We start from the raw sequence: 19,491 nt of genomic DNA, 5'->3' as shown, positions 1-19,491 counted from the left end.
AAGCAACTATACTGCAATAAAAATTAATTAATAAAAAATTAGATGGTTCATAAAAATCCACAAATTCCAGAATTAAAATCCAGATGCCTCAGACAGTAAAGAATCCACCTGCAATGCAGGAGACCTGGGTTCAATCCCTGGGTCAGGAAGATCCCCTGGAACAAGGAAGGGCAACCCACTCCAGAATTCTTGCCTGGAGAATCCCATGGACAGGGGAGCCTGGCGGGCTACATACAGTCCATGGGGTCGCAAAGAGTCAGACATGATGGAGCGACTAATACTCATGAGTAAACACCAGAAGATCTGACACCATGGAGAACCATCAGCTGGAGCCAGTGGGGGCAGTTCCAGGGGCCTGGGCTCTGTAGCACCGAACCCACTCACGTCTCCTCACTGCCCATCCAATCCACTCTCTTCACTGGATGTGTCTGAGCCCGGTTCAGAGGAATATCCCTCGCCAAGGGCAGCATTAGCAGTTTCTGTTTCTGTCTGATGTTGGTCTCAGGAGGATCACATGTTGCCTGCAGAGGGAACTGCCAAGGGGCCCTTGAATCCTCATGCTGTGGCTCCCAGTGGGACAGAGGCAGAAAGCAGTGGCTGCCCTGATGATCTACACTGCTAACCAGCTCCCAAGTTAAGCCCGTGCTACCCCCGGTCCAGGGATCACTCTTTGAGAAACCCTGGCACACAGGGAAAGAGAACAGCTTCAAAGTCAGACACATCTTTGTTTCCACATCTTGGTTTTACCATTAACTTACCTTACCTTATGTGCCAGCAAATTTGGAAAACTGGGCAGTGGCCACAGGACTGGAAAAGGTCAGTTTTCATTCCAATCCCAAAGAAAGGCAATGCCAAAGAATGCTCAAACTACCACACAATTGCACTCATCTCACACGCTAGTAAAGTAATGCTCAAAATTCTCCAAGACAGGCTTCAGCAACACGTGAACCGTGAACTCCCTGATGTTCAAGCTGGTTTTAGAAAAGACAGAGGAACCAGAGATCAAATTGCCAACATCCACTGGATCATGGAAAAAGCAAGAGAGTTCCAGAAAAACATCTATTTCTGCTTTATTGACTATGCCAAAGCCTTTGACTGTGTGGATCACAATAAACTGTGGAAAATTCTGAGAGAGATGGGAATACCAGACCACCTGACCTGCCTCTTGAGAAATCTGTATGCAGGTCAGGAAGCAACAGTTAGAACTGGACATGGAACAACAGACTGATTCCAAATAGGAAAAAGAGTACGTCAAGGCTGTATATTGTCACCCTGCTTATTTAACTTCTATGCAGAGTACATCATGAGAAATGCTGGACTGGAAGAATCACAAGCTGGAATCAAGATTGCCAGGAGAAATATCAAAAACCTCAGATATGCAGATGACACCACCCTTATGGCAGAAAGTGAAGAGGAACTCAAAAGCCTCTTGATCAAAGTGAAAGAGGAGAGTGAAAAAGTTGGCTTAAAGCTCAACATTCAGAAAACGAAGATCATGGCATCTGGTCCCATCACTTCATGGGAAATAAATGGGGAAACAGTAGAAACAGTGTCAGACTTTATTTTGGGGGGCTCCAAAATCACTGCAGATGGTGACTGCAGCCATGAAATTAAAAGACACTTACTCCTTGGGAGAAAAGTTACGATCAACCTAGATAGCATATTGAAAAGCAGAGACATTACTTTGCCAACTAAGGTCCATCTAGTCAGTTCAGTTCAGTTCAGTTCAGTCGCTCAGTCGTGTCCGACTCTTTGCGACCCCATGAATTGCAGCATGCCAGGCCTCCCTGTCCATCACCATCTCCCAGAGTTCACTCAGACTCACGTCCATCGAGTCAGTGATGCCATCCAGCCATCTCATCCTCTGTCGTCCCCTTCTCCTCCTGCCCTCAATCCCTCCCAGCATCAGAGTCTTTTCCAATGAGTCAACTCTTCGCATGAGGTGGCCAAAGTACTGGAGTTTCACCTTTAGCATCATTCCTTCCAAAGAAATCCCAGGGTTGATCTCCTTCAGAATGGACTGATTGGATCTCCTTCCAGTCCAAGGGACTCTCAAGAGTCTTCTCCAACACCACAGTTCAAACACATCAATTCTTCTGCGCTCAGCCTTCTTCACAGTCCAACTCTCACATTCATACAGGACCATAGGAAAAACCATAGCCTTGACTAGGCAGACCTTAGTCAGCAAAGTAATGTCTCTGCTCTTGAATATACTATCTAGGTTGGTCATAACTTTTCTTCCAAGGAGTAAGCGTCTTTTAATTTCATGGCTGCAGTCACCATCTGCAGTGATTCTGGAGCCCCAAAAAATAAAGTCTGACACTGTTTCTACTGTTTATTTCCCATGAAGTGATGGGACCAGATGCCATGATCTTCGTTTTCTGAATGTTGAGCTTTAAGCCAACTTTTCACTCTCCTCTTTCACTTTCATCAAGAGGCTTTTTAGCTCCGCTTCACTTTCTGCCATAAGGGTGGTGTCATCTGCATATCTGAGGTTATTGATATTTCTCCTGGCAATCTTGGTTCCAGCTTGTGATTCTTCCAGTCCAGCATTTCTCATGATGTACTCTGCATAGAAGTTAAATAAGCAGGGTGACAATATACAGCCTTGACGTACTCCTTTTCCTATTTGGCTATGGTTTTTCCAGTAGTCATGTATGGATGTGAGAGTTGGACTGTGAAGAAGGCTGAGTGCTGAAGAATTGATGCTTTTGAACTGTGGTGTTGGAGAAGACTCTTGAGAGTCCCTTGGACTGCAAGGAGATCCAACCAGTCCATTCTGAAGATCAGCCCTGGGATTTCTTTGGAAGGAATGATGCTAAAGCTGAAACTCCAGTACTTTGGCCACCTCATGCGAAGAGCTGACTCATTGGAAAAGACTCTGATGCTGGGAGGGATTGGGGGCAGGAGGAGAAGGGGATGACCGAGGATGAGATGGCTGGATGGCATCATGGACTCGATGGATGTGAATCTGAGTGAACTCCGGGAGTTGGTGATGGACAGGGAGGCCTGGCGTGCTGTGATTCATGGGGTCGCAAAGAGTCAGACATGACTGAGCGACTGAACTGAACTGAACTACCTTATGTGCAACCTTGAATGAGACTGTGTCTCTGAAACTCATTTTTCTCATCTGTAAAATAAGTGTTTGTGGGGATGAAATGAGGTAACACAGGTAAAGATGCCTTTAGAGATTCAAGTTCAAAACAGGCTCCCAAAATGCCATCAGAATGCCACCCCCACCATGGTACCCATGGAGCCCTGGCTTATTAACCATCAAAATGAGATAATCCCTGGGATGCTGATGTGAGGGCCAAGTGAACAAGCACAGTGAAACTGCTTTGTGCTGTATAAGAGATTACACAAATATTACCATTACTGCAAAGATTTGTATTTATTTTTAAACAAAGACTTACACTGGACTTAACAGGTGCCTATGTCTCAAGCTCTTTAGAAACATCTGATTGTATCAATTCAGTGAGGTAGATACTACTATTACCATCTCCATTTTTAAATGAGCAGTGGTATGCTGGTAAACATGTCACAACCAACTCTCTAGAAGAAAATAAACCCAGATTTGTGGCATTTGCCCATTACTATGGTGTAAATTTTCCCACCACGGCCAGGCTTCAGCTATCATGTGGTATCACTGAATGCTCAATTGGGCCTCGACAGAGAGTACCAGGTACAATGTTTCCAGCACACAGATACAACAGACATAACTTCCAGAGGCTAGGTCATAGCAAATGTAGTAAAATAGTTAGAAAGAGATGAGTCTGATTCAGTATTGCTTTTGTTTTTAATAAAATTTATTTAGTTCTAAGTTTATATTATTTTATTTTTAATGACTATATTTAACAACTGACTCAAAAAGCCCTACAAATTTTAGCAGTCAACTTTGATTTTTGCTAAAAACAGTATGAGCTGACCCCAACTCACCACTGTGCAAGGAAATGGAGGTATGGGAAGGTTAGGTAACTTGCAGAGGTTAAGTCATGCAGAGGGGCTGGCTCCAGAGTCCATTCTCTCAACCATTAGACCCTTCATGCTTAACTATCTTTATCTAAGTTAGTAAAATTAAATGATCAATTCAGTATGTGCCCAACTTTATGTTTATTTGTACCAACTAACCTCACTTAAATAGGGCAGTTCACACACATGGGTTCATTTATGAATCAATTAACTAAATCTACTTGCAATTCTACTTTCCCTCAACTAACTCAAGGCTTGCCATATGAGATAGGACTCATTATACTGCAAAAACCAAACAAAGATAGTGTTTGCTAAAGAAATGAATAATTTAAATGTCCATAAGCCATGACTTTATTTGTATTCTATTATTAAAATTGATCACGTTCATATAAATGAATTCTTTCTCTTTGATTATATGACGATGGGCCTAAAAGTGTTTTCTGAGTCTGACTGGGAAGGATACAAAGTTATGAAATATACATGCCTTATACTGTTATACACATATAAAATGAAATTCTCACTGCCCACCAATGACTGAAGAGCTGAAAACAAAGAAGCCCCTGCTATGTGGATCCAAGTGTGACATTTTATAATTGTTCCTATGAATCAGAATTCCTGAAGTGGATCTCAGTTGAGTTGTATACAAGAGGATGCTGCTGGAAAGTGTAGCCTTAGAGCTGTCATCAAATTCAAAGTGAGAGGGACTTCCCTAGCAGTCCAGTGGCTAAGATTCTGTGTTCCCAATGCAGGGGGCCTGAGTTCGATCCCTGGTCAGGGAACTAGATCCTGCAACTAAGAGTTCCCATGCTGAAATGAAAGATCCCGCATACTGCAACTAAGACTCAGTGCAGCTGAATAAATGTGAAAAAAATTAATTCTAAATGAGAAAAGTCAGCTTACTGGGGAAAAAATACAGATTTCCTGGACATACAACTTCCATATTGGAGGCGCAGGTTTGCCTGGGGGAGGCCCGATTTTCTATGATATTCATTGTATGTCTTCAATCAACTTGTTCTATTTGTCTCTTATGCATCTCACATCTGACAGTTTTCTCATTAGAATTTGGCTAGGAAGGTGGAGTAGGGCACAAAATGAGAACCGCTGTCAAGCATATATTTCCCCCAAGAGGAAATCTTCACCTCTACACCCAGATGGAGAATTGCCTCTCACATCATAGCTGAAAAGCTGTAAACTTTAGATAATATTGATGGCTTGATGTTACCTAACATTAGTGTATTTAGTTTTATTATCTCTTTACAACCAACCTACGAAGTCAATATTATTATCCCATGCTACAGACGAAGAAGTGCTGGAGAAGACTCTTGAGAGTTCCTTGGACAGCAAGGAGATCAAACCAGCCCATCCTAAAGGAAATCAATCCTGAACTTTCATTGGAAGGACTGATACTGAAGATGAAGCTCCAACACTTTGGCCACCTGATGTGAACAGCCAACTCATTGGAAAAGACCCTGATGCCAGGAAAGATTGAGGGCAGAAGAAGAAGGGGATGACAGAGGATGAGATGGTTGGATAGCATCACTGACTCAATAGACATGAGTTTGGGCAAACTCCGGGAGATGGTGATGGACAGGGAAGCTTGGCGTGCTGCAGTCCGTGGGGTTGAAAAGAGTTGGACACAACTCAGCGACTGGACAACAGCAAAAACAGATGAAGCAAGTGAGGCCTAGCAACACAGATGCACCAGACAGAACGTCCATTCAAGATTCAGTATCAAAGGCTTCTTAGAAATAGACTAGACCTGCACTGAAATCACCAAGGAGGGCTTCTTATTTACCTCCCATCGGCGGTCATTGGTGAAAATCTCATCATTGGCTATGTCCAGCTGGTTCCACTCCAGCAGAAGCTTAAGCTGCCCATTCCAGTTATCCTTATCTTGTTCATTGGTGCTAAAGGCTGTAAGAGAACAGGGAAAAAGTCAACTAACCAAACACCCAGAAACAAGAGCATCAGAACCACTCCATATGGCCAATTATCAGATCCATTTTTCAAAGGAGATTCTAGACATGTTCTTTTAGGATCAAACACTTAGAGGGACTTCACTGGTGGCCCAGTGGTTCAGACTTTATCTTCCAGTGCAGGGGGTGTGGGTTCAATCCCTGGACAAGAAGCTAAGATTCCCACATGCTTTGCAGCCGAAAAACCAAAACATAAAAAGCAGAAGCAATATTACGACATATTCATTAAAGGTTTTTTAAAAATGGTCCAGATCAAAAAAAAAAAAATCTTTAAAAAAAAAGGAATCAGACGCTCAGAGCTGTCATTTCATTGACACTTTATTTTCACTGATTCTTATCCATATTCTCTATGTCCCAAAGTATATGATGAGGATCAATTTAGATGATAATATCTTTCCATTCCATATCCTAACAGCGTAACTATGGTATATTGATCTTTTCCTATACATTCAGATTCCATAAATATTACATTTCCAGGGCCTCATCTGACTTATACTATATCTAAATCTATGAAATAAAGAGCTATATTATAACAATGTTCTACTTGTCATTTCCAGAGCTATTATTTTCTGTATCTATGTATCTCTACAGATGTAGCCCCATTTCAACAAATATCTTTACAACCAAATTTCTGACAAGTATGACAAGAATGTTTCTAATAAATAGTTAATGCTTAAAATGCACTTCCGAGGTGCCTTGCCCTGCTCTGCATACCTTACAGATATTAATCAGGCGGCTCAACTCCAAACGGTCTTTGTCAAGGATCTATTTACTTAAGGTAATTCCACCTGGATGGGATTCTCAGGAAGCAAAGTTCACACATGAGGATTTAAAACTGAGGCTCATTCACAAGCTTCAGGAGATGCGTTAGCCCCTGAAACTGAATGCAGGAGCATCTGTGTGTGAAGTGTGTGTGCACATGTGTACACAGATGTGGAACACTGGGACAAAGGTCCATAGCTTTTATCACATTCTCCCAGATGTCTGAGGCTCAGAAAAAGATTTTAAACCACTACTAGCGACAATTCTTTGGAAAGCACTGTGATCATATTTAACCAGTATTTTAATGACATAAAAATTCTTGTTCTATTAAATACATACATCCAAGGAGGTCAATAATAGTTATTCTGACTTTCAACCTATGATAATCAAAATTAAATGCAAGATTATATTTCCAGTAAGGCTGTTTAAAAAATAAATGCCAGCCATTAAAAGCCACAGAAAGCCACATTTCTAGAAGAGCTATTTTTACTCACCTTTATACAATGCATAGGAGATCGCATTGCTCACAATTTCGTCCCCTGCTTCTTCCATTTTAATAACTGTTAATAGGTGAGAACTTTCGACAATTTCTTTGAGCTGGCAAGATTTAAAGAGCAGAATTGTCAGCCAACTGATTTCAGGCCCGAGGAGTATAAACTTCTCTCTTTAGGTGAGGAATGTCTTGCTGCATTTTTTTTTAAAGACCACCTATAGGAATGTTTCAGATTTCCTTCCCTCTTCTACAGTGCCCATACTCATAGCTTCTAACTTCTAAATTGAAATAGTGAGTCCTTGACCACGATAAGCATAAAGCACTGCTTCTATAAGGACACGTATATAAAAAAGAACCTATTAGAAAGCTCCCAGATAAAATGACTAGGGGTGAGTGTGAGTGTGTGTATGTGACACATGGTAGGTACTCAATCATTGAACGAGTAAATAAATCAGGAAAAGACAACAGAAAAACCACAGACATTGTCCTAGTGTGGTCCTAAGGGCTTAGACAATAGAAAGAAAAATTCAATGCGAATAAAAGCCAAGACAATGTGGTGATTAAATAAAGAGACGAGGGATTCTCTATATTTTCCTTTGTGATTTTATGTAATGTTTAATTTTAAGACATTTTGTAAGATTCACGAGCTGGGGAAGGGACTTCCCTGGCAGTCCAGTAGTGAGATGCAGGTTCGATCCCTGGTCAGGGGGGTAAGATCCCACATACCTTGCAGCCAAAAACAAAAGGAAACCTAAAAAACATAAATCAGAAGCTATATTATAACAAATTCAATAAAAGACTTAAAAAAAAAAAAAAAGAGCCTGGGGAGAGGCAGAGCCCCTCCTGATTCTACAGTTTCAGGCCAGCTTGGAGGGAGCTTGAAAGTGAAGCGCTCCCTCTAGAGGAGGAAGCGAGTCTGGCTGTGGTCCGACGGAGTTCAAGGTGGTGGCAGGTTTTCCCGGCAACATTTGGCCCTGAAGATCTGGAACTACAGAGTCTTGGCTGGGCAGAGAGGGAAGCCTCAGGTCAGGCTGGCTATACATGCATTCTTGCATATATTCAGAAAAGATGAAAACCCTGATTTGAAAAGATACACGCACTCCAATGTTGAGAGTGGCACTACTTACAATAGCCAGGTCATAGGCAACCATCAACAGACAAACGGACAAAGAAGATGCGGTGAATACATGCGCGCGCGCACACACACACACACACACACACACACACACACACACACACACACACACACACACACACACTGGAATATGAGTCATAAAAAAAGAATGAAATAATGCCATTTGCAGCAGCCATGGGTGGACCTAACTGAAATAAGACAGAGGAAGACAAAGCACATATCACTTCCATGTGGGATCTAAAAAGAAGACAAATAAGCTTACTTAGAAAACAGAGACAGACTCACAGACGTAGAAAGCAAACTCATGATTACCAAAGGGGGAAGGGGAGGGGACGGATAGATTAATAGTATGGGATTAACAGATACATGCTGCTAAATATAAAACACCAAGGATTGTCCAAAGGATAAGGGTTTACTGTATAGCACAGAGAACTATATGCAATGTCTTTTTTTTTTAATATATTTTTATTTATTTGGCTGTTCTTGGTCTTAGTGGTGGCATGTGGCATGTGGGATCTAGTTCCCTGACCAGGGATTGAACTCAGGCCCCCTGCATTGGGAGTACAGAGTCTTAGCCACTGGACCACCATTAATGTCTTACAATGGAAAAGAATCTGAAAATAATATATACATATTCTTTACGTAAAAATATGTGTGTATATGTATTCTTATTCTCATATATAGACACAATTATATATACGTACAGAAAAATATCTGTCTCTGTTCATCAACTATGCTAAAGCTTTTGACCGTGTAAATCATGACAGCTATGGAAAGCTGAGAGACAGGAATACAGATCATCTTACCTGTCTCCTGAGAAACCCATATGTGGGTCAAGAAGCAACCGTTAGAACCCCGTATGGAACAACTGACTGTTTCAAGATCGAGAAAGGAGTAGGGCAGGGCTGTCTGCTGTACCCCCGTTTGTTTAACCTATATGCTGAGCACATCACGAGAAATGCCGGGCTGGGTGAGTTACAAGCCGGAATCAAGACAGGCGGGAAAACATCAACAACTTCAGATATAGCACTCCAACCGCAGAAATCAAAGAGGAACTAAAGAGCCTCCTGCTGAGGGTGAAGGAGGAGAGTGAAAGAGCCGGCTTAAGACTAAATATTAAAAAATCTAAGATCATGGCATCCGGCCCCATCACCGCATGGCAAATAGAAGGGGAGAAGGTGGAAGTAGTGACAGATTTCCTCTTCCTGGGCTCCAAAATCACTGAGGACAGTGACTGAAACTGTGAAATCAGAAGACGATGGCTTCTTGGCAGGAAAGCGATGACAAACCTAGACAAGCAGAGACGCTGCTCTGCCAACAAAGGTCCACAGAGTCAAGGCTATGGTCTTCCCAGTGGTCATGCACGGTTGTAAGAGCTGGACCACAAAGAAGGCAGAACATCAAAGAATTGATGCCTTCAAATCATGTTGCTGGAGCAGACCCTTGAGAGTCCCTTGGACAACAAGGGGATCAAACCAGTCGATCTTAAGGGAGATCAACCCTGAATATTCCCTGGAAGGACCGATGCTGGAGCTGAAGCTCCAGTATTTTGGTCATCTGATGTGAAAAGATGACTCACTGGAAAAGCACCCGATGCTAGGAAAGATGGAGGGCAGAAAGAGAAGGGGGGTCAGAAGATGAGATGACTCGACAGCATCACCGATGAAATGAACATGAACTTGGGCAAACTCCAGAAGATGGTGAGGGACAGAGAGGCCTGGTGTGCCGCAGTCCATGGGGTTACAAAGAGTCAGACACGACTGGGTGACTGAACAACGACAATAAGTGCATTAATTTATATATGCATATATATATTTGAATCACTTGGCTGTACGCCTGATAGAACACAGTATTATAACTTGAGTTCAATTTTTTAAAAAGAAAAAAGGAGAGCCCTTGAATTTTGACTTTAGGAGGTGACCTTAAGGTTGCAGTTTCCTGGGAAAGGTGGTGTCCAAGGGCTTCATTCAAAAGGCATCTGAGGGTGACGAAATAGATGAAAACTGCAGGAAAGCGCAGATCACAGTGAGTCTGACAGAGAGGGAGAGGGGCTGACGGCAGGAAGGGAAGGGTCCTCTCACCACGCTGGCAGCCTTTGTTCATGCAAAGGAAAGGGGTCTGGCCAGAAATGACAGGTGAGGAGGGGTCCAGGTCCCAAGATTTGGGGGCCAGCTGGGGGTGGGCAGCACAGAAGGGCCAAGACAACTTTTCCTTTGGAATGAAAAGGAAGAAGGAGAAGATGAGCATGGATACAGAGCAAATGAATGGAACCCAGAGACTCTGCAGGGGCGCCCACTCATAGTCCATCCCCCTAGGATCCTGACCCCCAACTGCAGCCCATGTGAGCTCAACTGAAACAGTCTCAGATCACACCTCACCCTGCCTCAAACTCCTCGGCGACTTCCTGACACACCTGAACAAGACCTAAAGTTCCAGACAGTGTTCAAGGAGCTCCCTGGCCTGGCCCCTCCTAAGTCCCACAGTCTCCACCCCAAAGCATCCACCCTCACCGCCATCTTTCAGTCCCTTGGGGAGCTGGGCTTATCTCGAGTCTCAGGAGCTGTGCCCCAAACAAGCCCAGCCCTCACCCTTTACCCTCACCCATCACTCAGATCTCAGCTCCCATGTCACCTCCTCTGAGAAGCCCTCCGCTGAAAGGCCCTCTCACACCAGGCCGGGCTCCCTTGGCTCAAGCCCGGTGTATCCACAATACTAATTTTCTTAAAAACTCCCTTTTCTGCTAGTGAGAGAGTCATCTCCTAGGCAGGTTGATAAGAAGTCTAGGGGTCACCAAGGAGAGAGGGGTCTGGAATTCTCAAGGAGGAAGAAAAGACAAACTTTTTTTTTTCCTTCTCTACATTCCTTAGGATTATATAACAATAATGTATTCTGCCTGAGGACAGTCTCTGGATTAAACATTCTGGCTAATACTGTAAATTATGGGAGTAGACCTGCTCTTTACAAGGATTATATAACAACAATGTATTATGTATTCTGCCTGAGGACAGTCTCTGGATTAAACCTTCTGGCTAATTCTGTTATCTTAAAATGTAAATTATGGGAGTAGGTCTGGTGAGGTCTTTACAACCTCCAGACATTCTTTGGATTCATTGGAGAGTATATAACTTCATTGCTAACACTAACAAGCGGGTACTCTTTCTGCCCCCTTCTGATGCCTATGTCAGAAGCTTTCTCTATCGCCTTTATACTTTAATAAAACTTTATTACACAAAAGCTCTGAGCGATCAAGCCTCATCTCTGGCCCTGGAATCAATTCTTCTCCTCCGGGGGCCAAGAATCCCGGCATCGTGATTCAACAACAAACTTTCAGTAGGAAATTAAACACTGCACTGTACTGTAATCACTCAACAGAATTTTTTTAATTTCCATTTTCTTTCTGAAGACAAGCAGTCTCTGTTCTGTACTCTCTGAAATGTCTGTTGCAGGTTCAGGCATCAGTACGTGCTCAATAAATTACTACTGCATAAATGCAAGTGTTGGAAATCAATGATACCGGCTTGGCTGGCAGGCTGGGAGACGCTGAAGGGTCAAGTTCTTGAGAAGGTGGGAGTAGGCAGAGTGGGGAACTATGAGAGCCCTGGTGGGGAGGAGGGCCTGGGCCCAGTGGGCAAGCATATGGGGTCTCTGGAGGAGGCTGAGAGACTGACGCCAGGCTTAGGGGCTGCTTGTCCACGTGGCCAGTGAGGCCACCCACAATTACCCCAAGAGCTTGCTCAACGAATGTCTGACTGAATATATACATTCATCTATTAATAATTCCACTCTTGAGCTTTGTCTTTTGGGAAAGCTCTACCAACTGCCAAACCCCATATAAGTGCATAATTAAAATGCCAGGCTAATTTTTATTATTGATGTATATCTTCTGATTGACATGATTATAATTATGATAAATCATTAGCATATGAATATGAATTAGATATGCACCCCAGAAAGGGCAATATAATCATAGAAAGTGAAATGTGTCTGACATTTAGCCTGCTTCACGTGACTTTCCTGTAGCAGTTTTCTTGAAGCAGAAAATCAAAACCCTTCATAAAGGGACTTCCCTGGTGGTCCAGCAGTTAAGACTTCACCTTCCAATGTAGTAAAAGTGAAGTCACTCAATCGTGCCTGACTCTTTGCGACCCCATGGATTGTAGCCGACCAGGCTCCTCTGTCCATGGGATTTTCCAGGCAATGGTCCTGGAGTGGATTGCCATTTCCTTCTCCAGGGGATCTTCCCAAGCCAGGGATCGAACCCAGGCCTCCCACATTGTAGACAGACGCTTTACCGTCTGAACCACCAGGGAAGTCTCCAATGTAAGGGGAGCCAATTCAATCCCTGGTTGGGTAGCTAAGATCCCACATGCCTCACAGCCAGAAAAAAAAAAAAAAAACAGAAAACAGAAACAGTATTATAACAAATTCAATAAAGACTTTTTAAAAAATGGCCCACATCAAAAAAAAAAATTTTTTTTAATGTCCTTTATAAAGGGTATGGGGACCCATACAGGGGCATGGCCCTTTGGACATGACCTTGTCTGGACTCTACAAGCAATGTACATATAGAATAAGAGGAAAGTCACTGGAATGGACCCAGGGCCATCTTTGACAGGTGAGTTAAGAGTTGTCTATTCCTTTTCTGAGAGCATCCTTGCACTGACCGCTGGATTCCTTCCATCCATCCCAGGAAACTACCTTGATGACACTGCTCAACACACAAAGCCTTAGGTTTCTATCTGTGCTTTGGGGTTGCTCCCTTGATATGTCTGGAATGACTCCAGCAGTTTAGGTCTGAATATATGGGGAACCGGAAATAACCACTGCGGGTTATACATATTTCTCTCACCTACATATTTTCACCCGGAGGACACTCTATTCAAATCAGGCTCCTGGGTATTCAGGGTGTTTGTCTGTATGCATGTTCAGCCACGTCCAACTCTTTGCAACCCCATGGACTGTAGCCCGCCAGGCTCCTCTGTCCAAGGGATTCTCCGGGCAGGAATACTGGAGTGGGCTGCCGTTTCCTTCTCCACAGTATCTTCCCAACACAGGGATTGAATCCACGTTTCCTGTCTCCTGCACTGGCAGGCAGATTCTTCACCGCTACCTCGATTGGCTCAGGGCTGGGGAGTGACACAGCCAACGCACCACTTTGGCCATGCCCAGCCAGCCCCTTCCTGCTGCTTCGTTGGGATCTGCTCCTTGCAGGGGGCTAGTGCTCTGGTGTCAGCTGTCACCACGTGTCGCTTGACCGCGGCCGGCAATCCCCCAGGGCTGCCTCTGTCTGGGTGGGCTCCTCTGTCTCATTCTGGGGCTCAGCATGAGGAGGTCCGTGATGGCTGCACCCCTGAGCCACATCTTTCAACTTGGCCTTCATCATCAATGATGCTGATATCACTCTATTCACCTCAACTGGACCTGAACAAGATACAAGCAAATCCCAGCAAGAGCTTTCACAGAAAACCACTAGCGTTGCCCTTTTCAGCAAAATCCGCAAAACGTGGCACCTCAAGTAGGAACATCACATAAGCGTTTGTTGGACAGGGCATCATTCAGCACCAACAGAGACTCGGGCATAGGAAGAAGATGCAGCTACGTCTTCTGAGTCTTCGTAGTGAAGCTTGATCCGGAAAGGACTTGGTTCCTGATCACTTTGCTCCTGCCGTACCTTCCCTGGATCATCACCTAACTGCCCAGTCATGTGAAATTAAGTAAAGCCAAGAGGGTCTCATTGTTCATTAATTTAATACAGAGTACCCGGTAGCCTAGACAATGGGCTTGATTTCTCTCATTATTTACAAGAATTTGATTTGTTCATGCTTGCTTTAAATAATGACAAAGACCAATACACACTGCTCCATATGAAATAAACAAAGATTTACTGTTTAGGACAGGGAACTACATTCAGTATCTTGTAATAATCTATAATGAAAAATAATCTGCAAAAGAAAGTTACATATATATATATATATAACATAGGGGGCTTCCCAGATGGTCCTAGTGGTAAAGGACCTGCCTGCCAGTGCAAGAGACACTAGAGACACAAGTTTGATCCCTGGGTCAGGTAGATCCCCTGGGGGAGGGCATGGAAACCCACTCCAGTATTCTTTCCTGGAGAATCCCATGGATAGAAGAGCCTGGCGGGCTATGCTCCACAGGGTCACCAAGAGGACACGACTAAAGTGACTTAGCATGCATGCACACACATGTACTTGTGTGTGTGTGTGTATATATATATATATGGGCTTCCCCTGTGGTTCAGTGGTAAAGAATCCGCCTGCCAAAGTAGGAGATGAGGGTTTGATCCCTGGGTTGAGAAGATCCCCTGGAGAAGGGAATGGCAACCCACTCCAGTATTCTTGCTTGGAAAATCCCATGGACAGAGGAGCCTGGTGGGCTACAGTCCATGAGGTCACAAACGAGTCAGACATGACTGAGCAAATGGGCACAGCATATACATATATATGTATATATAGATATATATATGAATCACTTTGCTGTATACCTGAAATGAACACAACATTGCAAATCAACTGTGTTTCGATAAAGGAAAAAACATAATGACAAATGCTACCATGAGCAAGACTGTCTTCACTACTCCAAGATTTCAGTTTGCCAAATTTGACACTTTGAGGTTCTTCCACAATGAAATGCTGCTGAAATACCAAGTTAATTAAAGAACTTATAAAAATTATTTATACTAAATTCAACCTTTCACTCTAATGATGAAATGGGTTCCATGATTAAAATAACTCTTGCTGTCTACATCCTGTTATTTCCTTTATGGAAAACTTCCCAAGCGGCAGCACACACTCCTAAGAATACCCAAACAACGAAGGCCATTTTCAAATGAGCTGATGGGAACGTCCCCACTCCTATCAATGTAAACGCTATCACACACTGAACAGCCAACAAGATGAAAGTCATTTCAAGTCAACACCAATCATGATTCAGAGAGAAAAGTGAGAAAGCACAGCACTATGTTAAAATACTTTATAGGCTTAGCAATAAGAAGCCGGAGATATTTCAATCAGTATACATTTCTCACATGATCCAATAGGAAAGATGAGAGATTGTGAATGAATCACAGGCCAGTTAACTTAGAAAGGCAATCTTTCTGTAGTAACAGCTTCTCCACTAGATACAGATTCAATTTAGAATCTACATTTGTAAAACATCATCACAGGGATTTCACCCCCCACCCCCCACCCCCTCACCCCCCACTGCTGATAGGAGACACAGAAGCTCAACGCTTATTGGCAGGGTATGAAAGAAGGAGTATCAGCTTTGAAAACAGGCGGACTGGAATTTAAGCCCCATCTGCTAACCTAGATAGCATATTGAAAAGCAGAGACATTACTTTGCCAACAAAGGTCAGTCTAGTCAAGGCTATGGTTTTTCCTGTGGTCATGTATGGATGTGAGAGTTGGACTGTGAAGAAAACTGAGCGCCGAAGAATTGATGCTTTTGAACTGTGGTGTTGGAGAAGACTCTTGAGAGTCCCTTGGACTGCAAGGAGATCCAACCAGTCCATTCTGAAGGAGATCAGTCCTGGGTGTTCTTTGGAAGGACTGATGCTAAAGCTGAAACTCCAGTACTTTGGACACCTCATGAGAAGAGCTGACTCATTGGAAAAGACTCTGATGCTGGGAGGGATTGGGGGCAGGAGGAGAAGGGGACGGCAGAGGATGAGATGGCTGGATGGCATCACTGACTCGATGGATGTGAGTCTGAGTGAACTCCAGGAGTTGGTGATGGACAGGGAGGCCTGGTGTGCTGCGATTCACGGGGTTGCAAAGAGTCGTACATGACTGAGCGACTGAACTGAACTGACTGCTACACCTTATGAGGTATGGAGACTAGGCAAGTCATTTAATGTATGTGAGCTTCAGTTTCCAAGAAAAAAACCAGTTTGGGCTGGAGTGCAGTTTCCAAGTCGCTGAGAAAGTATAAACAGCCAGAGCTGCTAGTAGAGGCTGGCAGTGGAGGCGCCTGCCCCCTCCCTTCCCGTGAACTTACCCCCCTGCAACTCACCCATCTGATCCAACTCTCGGTCTCCTCCTCAGGCAGCCGGGACACGGTGCGCGGCAGGAAGCGCACCAGCTTCTCCTTGACGATGGATGACGTCAGGACGTCCTCCACCTCCACCAGGCTCGCGATCACATCGGCGATCTGCCCCGAGCCTTCCACCACCACGCAGGGGATTTTACTTTTGACGGAGGTATTGATGGCCTGCGAGAAGGGAGGTAAGAGTCGCCCAGAGGATCAACAGAACCCGGCCCGGGACCGAGGCTCTAGTCAAGCCGGTGAACAAATCACATGGACACATCTCTGCACTCTATCCTTCTGCGGGGATAGAAGCATTCAATCAGAAGCAAACCAAATACTTGCACCCGCTTTAAGAATCAGAAATGTAAGCCAGTTGTCTTACATCCTGTGTTAGTATCAAATTCCATAGTAAGGACATGTGCAGCTGGCAAGTTTTCCATAAAGGCCTTCATGGGAAGGCATGAAAATACCTTCCCAGAAGCTGGCACACTTTTTTGACACACATATTTCCCTCCTCAAATAATTGTCTTTTCTCCTTTTATGAAAAGGAAAGAAAAATATATTTGTTTTCTGGATAAACATGTACCACAGTTTTATTTCCTTGATAAAAACCACAGAGACCAGCATAGGGGAATCAGGTCTTAAGAATTTTAACCACTTGACAACAAGACAAAGTGATGTACATGTGAGCACAGCCCCTTCCTTTAGCCAGGAGTGCTGCCTCCCTTACAGAAGACGTTGCCCATAGAGTGTGGAGCCTTCATCAGATCAGGCTGGGATCCATCTTCACCTCCCTACCTGTGCCAAAGGTGGGTGTCAGGGCCGTGCTGGGGCGGGAGTGAGGGTGATAGGAGAGTGAGCTGAAGGATGAAGAGCTCAGTGGGCACTTTCTCCTCCCTCTCTCCTGTCTCCTGTAGCATCTGTGGGTTGTGAATTGCCTGAACAGACTTTGAGGGAAATGCTACAGAAATGCGATACTCTAGACTGGCAGCACCTCGCTGGAAACCTTAATTCCAAATCTAAAATCTGAGTGACAATAGAGGCAACCATCTTCGATTACTTTTTCTCCATCTCTCTTCCTCTTTAATGTGACTGCTTCTTCAAGCATTTCCATACTGACTATGTCACACTGAAAAAAAACTCTAAGTTTTCTCTGAAAAATCTTTATTTAATAATGTTTTCAACTGTAGGTCTCCTAGAAGGTACATAATAAATGCCTGCTGATGAAGGAATAAACGAATGGATCATTGTTACAGAAAATAATAAACAAAGAGGAGCATTAGATTATGATTCCAACTAACTCTGCCAGGAATTTCATGTAATTCTAAGTGTGTGTGGTCACAGGGTGGCCATGGTTTTCCAACATGCGTGTTGGTTACCATCCCTGAGTCTTGTGAGTTCAGGTCAAGCCCTTCTCTTTGGCTGTTGATGGCCAAAGACAACAGTAAGTACACAGACTATTCGTGTTGCTACAGTCTTTTCCTAAATCTTCTCAGCTGAGGAGACAACATAAGTCTCTTAGGGCAACACTGTGTGATTGGAAAAATGCTACTTACTTGGTGTAGAAAAGAAAGCAATCAGATGAGGTTAGGTGAGCCCCCAAAGCCATGAAAATACAAACCAGTTGAGCAAACTTGTTGACCGATCTTTTAGAAAACCAAACCAAAACTCACCTTCAAAGTCTCTTTCCCACCTCCTTGGGCAAAACACACAATGGGGATCTTGCCACCGTAGTTGGAATCTGTAAAATATAAAACATAAAATATCTTTTGGGCTCATCAGAAATACTCACCCACCTCAAGGGAACTTCTGCCCCTTGAGCTCAGGGTGAGGCTGCTGGCTGCAGACCTAACGAACCTGACCATCAGTTGATCACAATGGACCATCTCTGGGCTCCAAACCAGCAGTAGCAGGACAGGAGTCACACTGCATGACGTTTATTTAAAATGCTAACGTCTGTGAATGCTTGACTTTTGCTAATAAATATTGTGGACTGCAAGGAGATCCAACTAATCCATCCTAAAGGAAATCAGTCCTGAATATTCACTGGAAGGACTGATGCTGAAGCTGTAGCTCCAGTACTTTGGCCACCTGATGCGAAGAGCCGACTCAACAGAAAAGACCCTGATGCTGGGAAAGATTGAAGGCAGGAGAAGAGGATGGCAGAGGATGAGATGGCTGGATGGCATTACCGACTCAATGGACATGAATCTGAGTAAACTCTGGGAGTTGGTGATAGACAGGGAGGCCTGGCGTGCTACGGTCCATGGGGTTGCAAAGAGTCAGACACAACTGAGTAACTGAACTGAACTGACCTGAATATATATAGCCAGGTTCAAATTTATCCTGACAATAATTACACTTTCACTCATTTGCATAATCTATGCTTTCTCATGTGCATGAAAAATCTGCATAACTATGTGTTTTCTCCAGAGAGATGACTGCATATATAAATGTCTTCCTCCACAGACTTCCCACTGAGAAAAGAAAAGATGGAGATTTTATCCAGCAAGTCTCTGTGATGGAGACTGTCACTAGATCATGTGGTAATCTGGTTCCACAACAGGACACATCTCAACACCAACATCTCAGCAGTAGGAAGACATTATTTATCACTTTCCATAGCAAATAAAGGCTTTCACTCAATGCTTGCATTCTCCCCCTGAAACCAATGTTTTAGGCAATTTTGGTTGGCTCAGTGGTAAAGAGTAGGAGACACAAGTTCAATCCCTCGGTCAGGAAAATCACTTAGAGATGGAAATGGCAACTCACTCCAGTATCCTTGCCTGGAAAATTCCATGGGCAAGAGGAGACTGGCATTCTACAGTCCATGGGGTCACGAAAGAGTTGGATGGGACTTAGCAACTAAACAACAATGGTATAGAGAAGCAGCCAATATTCAAAGAAGTAAATCATCTAACTGTTCAGCTAGTGGGTTGGTTTTTTATCACTTCTACTCTAGCAAATCCCATTACTTCATCAGTGCAATTTGCTACCGTGAATTTTACCAGGTCTTAAATGCTGTCAAGCAGAATGGAGAGCAGGTCTCTTTATTGCCAAGCCAGAGTGGGACAAGGCAGCATTCATCAATGTTCTAACACATT

The 19,491-nt window shown here is 43.8% G+C and overlaps 1 protein-coding gene across 1 annotated transcript in view; it reads right to left on the bottom strand.

The window, feature by feature from the left end:
* Positions 1–19,491, bottom strand: part of TRPM8 (transient receptor potential cation channel subfamily M member 8) — a 95,056-nt gene that overhangs the window by 54,741 nt on the left and 20,824 nt on the right. Inside the window, exons 7-10 of the mRNA XM_068965093.1 lie at positions 18,061–18,128; positions 16,373–16,570; positions 7,202–7,304; positions 5,765–5,883 (exon numbers count right to left, since the gene is read on the bottom strand). Of these exons, the coding sequence (XP_068821194.1) occupies positions 5,765–5,883; positions 7,202–7,304; positions 16,373–16,570; positions 18,061–18,128 (488 nt within the window). The remainder of the gene's footprint in view (positions 1–5,764; positions 5,884–7,201; positions 7,305–16,372; positions 16,571–18,060; positions 18,129–19,491) is intronic.

Source organism: Capricornis sumatraensis, chromosome 2 (genome assembly GCF_032405125.1).
Source record: "Capricornis sumatraensis isolate serow.1 chromosome 2, serow.2, whole genome shotgun sequence".
Classification (NCBI taxonomy): Eukaryota; Metazoa; Chordata; class Mammalia; order Artiodactyla; family Bovidae; genus Capricornis; species Capricornis sumatraensis.
The sequence above is the reverse complement of the archived record's forward strand: the minus strand, read 5'-3'. Positions and strand labels throughout refer to the sequence as shown.